Raw genomic sequence first — 6,403 nt, forward strand, 5'->3', positions numbered from 1 at the left:
TCAAACCCGTTGAGACAGACTCCTCCAAAACCCGGTCCCGTAAAACGTCTCCCACATCTCATTCTCCAACTCCACAAACTCCTCATCAACAGTCAACGCTTTGACCGCCAACAACTCCGCCGGATTGATCGCAAACTCCGTTCCGTCCATTCCGTCCACACTGACGTCACCTCCTATCAACAACCCGTCGTTCATAACCCTCCGCCGCCGTCGCCGTAGCCGCCGATTCCGCAACGCCTTCCGGCACAATCCTGCCGGAACTTTATACACCGCCAGAACGAGAATATTCACCACCGTGCACGGGAAGCAGCAGATCACCGCCGCGCATTCCGCCGTCGTTCCGCCGGCCACCTCCGCGAACCGGCGGCCGCCGCCGCCGTGGTTCAGTTGTTCTGAATCTAACATGTACTGCAGCCGCCGTTCCATCGGAGACCGGTACAATACGATCTGTTGCTTCGTCATTGATCAAACCCTAACCCTAACAATTTGTTTGATATCTGATATCCTGAATTTGCGGATCCACTCTGAGTTTATTATTATTATTTTTATTAGTGTGAAATATATATATATATGTATGTATATATTCTGTGAAATGAATACGTGTGTGTGGATATATAAAAGAGACGAAGGGTGACGTCAGAGGTGACTAGACGGTGGGGCCCACAGTGTGTGTGGAATGAGGGATTTTAGAGGAAATGGTTGGTGTGGCGTAACGGATTGGTTAATATAATATTTTGGATGAAGAATAAAGTATTTAAGAGTCATTAATGTGGAAGTATTACTATTATTAACTATTTGAAAGGAAAGCTTATGGTATATGATGATTTCTATTTTGAACTTGAATTATTAACATGTATAGCGAAATACGTTGGAAATTAAATTATGAGGTATTTAGGTAAGAGAAGGTTTTATTAAGAACCGTTGATGTGGTAACACTGAAGAAACTAATCTATGATAATATACGCAACATGAAATTTAATCAGATTTTCGGTTGATGAGCATTACCCAGTTTGCTGCAAGGTATGTTTGGATTCTTTCGGCAAACATACGGTTCATTGAAAGAAGTTATCGGGGTGGGTTTAAATACATGATTTGGTTAGGAATGTTTTATGTGATGATCTTAAAGGAGTATGAATTTTTGCTAAAAAGAAGGCTCCGTGAACTTTTTTATGGATTCATTTGAAGGGAGATCGATCTACTCTACTGTCGGCTGATGTCTTGGTGTTTGGGTGAGCAGGAGGAAACGCACTTGTGTGGGCCTTACAGAAGTGCCTCCTCTTGTTAGGCAGAGAGACAATGAGTTTCTTGCATGCCAAACGGCGTTGAAGACGGAATTAAGCAAAGTTTCTAAACATAAGAAAACTTATTTAAAAAATCAACATGTGTTATATCTCTTTTGCTTTGAATACATTTGGTTTCCTAGCCTCGGGGGGTTGCTGACTTTAAACTAGGGTTCAATGGGTTTGTTTCATTCATGAATGATGAAATTCTATACATTTAACTCGTTTTAGTTAAAAAAATAAGCGGGTCATGGGCCTCACCAAACCCGAATAACCTTTAAACGAGTTATAACATCTCATTTATTTGTGAAACATTTTCATCATCAAACAATAATTTTCGCGCGCGGGTCATGGGTCTCAATAAACCTGAACAGCTCTTAAATGGGCTAAACATTTCATTTATTCGTGAAACCGTTTCATCATCAAATAATAATTTTCGCGGGTTATGGGTCTCATTAAATCCGGATAGCCCTTAAATGACTGTTTAAGAGTTATCCGGGTTTGGTGAGACCCAGGACCCGTAATTTTTTTTTTAACTTAAACGGGTCAAACTCATCGAATTTCTATACATTAAAATGTATAAAATTATTTTATGAACTAAATGTTTCATTATATTCTAACGATTGAAGTGACACAATACGATACCACGAATATAAAATTACTAGCTTTAGAACCCGTGTGATGCACGAGAAGCTCAAAAGAAATATGATTAAAATATAGAGATTAAACGATTAAATTAAAAGAACCTATATTTTATCAAATCAAATAGTTTAATAAGTTCAAATTATATTTCCTAATGGAATATTCATACGACTACGTGATGCATTCTCGCGCAATTTCTTCAGAATCACGTAAAAGATGCACCTAGTGATATAAGCCGTACTTATATTCTTTAATGAAAGAGCGAATTTTAACAAAAGATGACAAGATATTTAATTATAAATGACATAAAAAGATCGAGAATATCATATATAAAATTAGAATGAAAGAGATGGATGAGAACTCCATGGATCCATGGAGGTTGAATGAAAGCGTGAGAATAAAGTTACTATACATTCATAATTTCTTCTTATTTTTATCTTCTTAGACCTATAAATCTCGTTCATTAATTTTTATCATATTCATCTTCTACGCTGAAAATTGTTTATAAATTGATTTAATACAAAAAAGGTAAATATGATTTCATTAAAGATATAGATACTTTTATTATATTGACAAAAATACCCGCATATTTTTAATATATACAATTTAGTTTTTGATTAAATGATGAATTGATATTTTTATTACACTTTCATAAATAAGTTTATTAGAAATTTGAAAATAGTTTGAGCGGTAAATTTTGGATATGAATGAATTTCTAAATAACATGAATTTTACAATTGATAGATATTACAATTGATAGATATTGATAGACGATAGATTTTATAAGAAGGAAAAACTACATTAAACCTTAAAAATTCAATGCGTGAAGAAAATAGTTAATATTATCTGGTGTCAACACATCTAGATTGTTTTATTTTTCTCACATTTCAATTACTGACCTGATCAATATTTGTTAATAAAACTTGTTAAAAAATTGGTACGCGAAGAAACCGGATGTAATGACAAAATATATGTTATTGACTTTTATTAACAAATATTAACCGTTTATTAAATAAGCTGACATGGAGTCCTGGACTACGACCCTTCAATTATTCTTAAGCATAAGCTGATTATATAAAATGCATTTATAACAAAGACAATGACACCAAGCTTTATAAATATTAATATATATATAATTTATTGCCCTATTATTTCCCTTAAAAATATTATTTCTTTGAACCAAAGAACTTTGGTCATAAACAAAATCAGCTTTACAAACCTATGCCTGTGTGTTTGAAGGTCTAAATATCTCAAAACGTGTTTACGCTAGCGATGTGAGGTGTCTCGTCTCACGTCGTAGCTCATCAGTACAATGCCATGAGTTTACGGCGCTAGAGTACATTTACAAACTTACCACTACACGAATTAAACTTATACAAATGATACACCAAATGCCTATAGCAACAACATGTTGTACCTACATTGTTTGTTGTCAAAGGTGAAAACATTCTTTCATTATTTATTTATCGATAATAAAAGATAATCAAAATAAAAATAATTTAACCTATAGAAACAACGCTATAGAGCTTCACTAGTTTTGAAACCTATATAAGACTATTCCCATTTACAATCTAACCCAAGTACCCAACTCAATCTAGCATTAATAAAATACTTTCTCTTTTTTCTACTTACACAACCAAACCAAACATAATATTTTACTTTCATTCACAACCCAATTCAACCCAACAAAATTTTTATTAAATATAAGTATGGTTTAAAATTTTTTAAAATATAAATAAAAATAAAATGTTAGCATAATAAGTCTATGAACCAATAGTATTATACCGGAATTTATTATAAAAAAATACATATTTTTTAAAGAAACTTTGTTTTTTATAAAATTTGTATCGAAATGTTTGTAATTTCTTTTAAATAAGACTGTGTTTTTAGTTTCTTTTAAAAAATTAAATAACTTAAGTTATTAAACATATTTAAGTTTTTTTGTGTTAAACTAATTGTTGAAACAAAAAAGGAAAAAGAAAAAAATATATACACACTAATGATTAGTTGGCATTTGGCATGGAAATTAGATTGCAAACCGGTTTGCTAAGAAAAACCGTTCGTGAAGATTTACCAAGCAAAAGTGATTTTTTATTGTTTTTTTCTTACACCTGGCAACCCAAACTAGCATTAGGTTTGACGATGGAAATAGTCTAATAACGATATGTCCTCGCTACAAGGTTGTCTATGACGACAATAGTTGTCGTCAGATGTCGTTGCTATATATGGAATAAAATTCTTTCAGTTAAAATCCAAAATAATCAGTAATCAGTTAAATAATAAAATGTTGATATCCGATCACTAAGTATTTTACAGGTCGACATCTTAATTTCTAATAATATTGCTAAATATTCATTTGGCAAGAACATGCACACGTATAAAGGCTTCGTCGAAACAAAAACTGGTGGTAGTACAATACAGACAAATTTTAAGTTGATATTGACGTGGATGTATGAGTCATCAAATGATAAGATGGACACGTAGTTTTGGAAGCTACGGAAACAGTGGTCCTATGTGGTCAAACCTGTGCAAGTGGTTTGCACGTAGACAACCGAAAGCCTGCAGCATATATACGGATTGTAGTAGTAAATATATCTTTCAGTTTTCACCAAACCTTAAAAAATATATATTACAAAAAGGTGATATGGTAATAGTGCCGACCAAGTGTTATAAAATATAAACAAATATAAACAAATAAAAATGTGCTTTAAGACAATATTTAAAGTTAACTTTTTTATTTTTCTAGATTTAACAAATGATTAGGCTCATTTTTTCTTCTTCTTATTATTTAGGGTGTGGTCCAAGATTCATTATAGTTTGTCAGTTTCCCAAATACCGGTCTCCACGTATGTGATAATGTTTTTTTTTAAGTGTGAAGTATGACTAAGAAAAGAGGAAGCATGGAACCATTGATTAGATACAAAGGCTATTGGTCTGGTTCATGCACCAAAAGGTTATTCCTTTCTAACTTCCATTACCCGCTTTTTTGTTTTCATTGATATGTGTTGGTTTAATTGTTGTTTGGCCTAAGTGTATGTTGTTTAATGACCAAGTTAGAGTTATTAGGTTTTTTGTTAGCTAAGTTAGAGTTAACATTATAAATATGGACAACCGAGTTAGAGATTGCCAAGACAAAACAAGAGAAAAGTCGAGTCAAGGTTTGAGATATTGATGTAATAAGTTTTTTGAGTTATATTTTCTGGTTAATATTAAACGAGAGTTAGTCGTTTAATTCGTGTTTGTTTATCAATCGGGACTTGCATATCATTGTTGCATTTTATGGTTTTAGTTTCTAAATTCAGCCATTCAGGATCAGAGCCTGATTCTAATTTCAACCGGTTTTTAAAATTCAAAGTTGGTGCCTAGTTTTATATCTGGAATGCTATGGTTTTTAAGATTTACGGTTAGTGCCAGATTTGTAAATTAGATTGATTCATATTAGAAAGCGGAATTGATTTGGTCACCAATTATGTTTGAAAGCTCTTATATCATCTTTGAAATTTAATTGGAGAAGGAAATATAGACTAGGCTAAACTATGGAGAAGGTATCTAGTTTCCATAATTCCATGCAACTTTTAGTGATCATCTTTGCCATTGCCAATCCAAAGCATTTCCGATGAAGCATCTTTAAGTCGGCATTGCCTTTTGGATCCACGGGGCGCTAGCCCGTAAATTCCTGCCACGGAGCTGTCCGGGCCCCGCCAAGGGACAGTGCCCCGTTAGAACCTTGCATGTCTAGGTGCATCGCCCCTCATAAACCTTAGAGGTTACTTTGTACTGAAGTCATTATAATGCTCAATGGACGTGTATCCCACACCTACAAACTCGTGTCAGTGGTTTAACATATTTTATGTCTTGATGTTCAAGTTAATTACAATTCCTCAAATAGCCTGATGAAACTAATATCACATTATCACCATCACTTTTGTAAATGCCTATAGAATAAAGTTTAACTAAACTTACTTGTACAGACTTTCGGTGAATAAGCTAATTAGAGTTTGGAATGCCTCTTTGATTTCCTTAGCGTTTTGTATACTTTATAATCAGCAGTTTCTTCCTCACTGCACTTGGGCTGAAAACCAGTGGGCTGAGGTTTATGGGCTAAAATGACATAAGCCTATGTAATACCTTTGGTTCCAAAGTATAAAATAATAATTGGTTTTCTTTTCTTTTAAATTTAAATGTATTTACAACATCAAACACAATGTTTTATACATACATTACATTCATTTAAAACAGAAAACACAACACCATATAATAAAGTAAATATACAATTTTCCCAGTCATTGATATCCCACCACAAAAACCACCACCTTCTTTAACGATAACACATTTTAATTACTGAATATAAATTGAATTCTTGTAGTTTATGATCCCTTTATACATAACCTGCCAGTTGAGAGGCATCGTCTTCCTGCATTTCTTATTGTCACCGCCATGCTCCGTGGCCGAAACCACTACATGATTCGGTGTCAACTTCA

General features: G+C 33.4%; 1 protein-coding gene across 1 annotated transcript; it reads right to left on the reverse strand.

Moving 5' to 3' along the window:
* LOC143620260 (uncharacterized) lies at window positions 1-462 on the reverse strand. The gene has a single exon (XM_077091992.1). The coding sequence runs from the start codon at window positions 460-462 to the stop codon at window positions 1-3; it is 462 nt and encodes a 153-aa protein (XP_076948107.1).
* Window positions 463-6,403: the final 5,941 nt, after the last annotated feature.

The sequence above is a fragment of the Bidens hawaiensis genome, unplaced genomic scaffold (genome assembly GCF_021521415.1).
Source record: "Bidens hawaiensis isolate Kalapana, Puna unplaced genomic scaffold, B.hawaiensis_p1.1 tig00000055_1, whole genome shotgun sequence".
NCBI classification, from domain to species: domain Eukaryota; kingdom Viridiplantae; phylum Streptophyta; class Magnoliopsida; order Asterales; family Asteraceae; genus Bidens; species Bidens hawaiensis.

What these genes read in the sequence shown, in the direction of transcription:
- LOC143620260 (XM_077091992.1), bottom strand. Translation starts at nt 462, where the DNA reads ATGACGAAGCAACAGATCGTATTGTACCGGTCTCCGATGGAACGGCGG.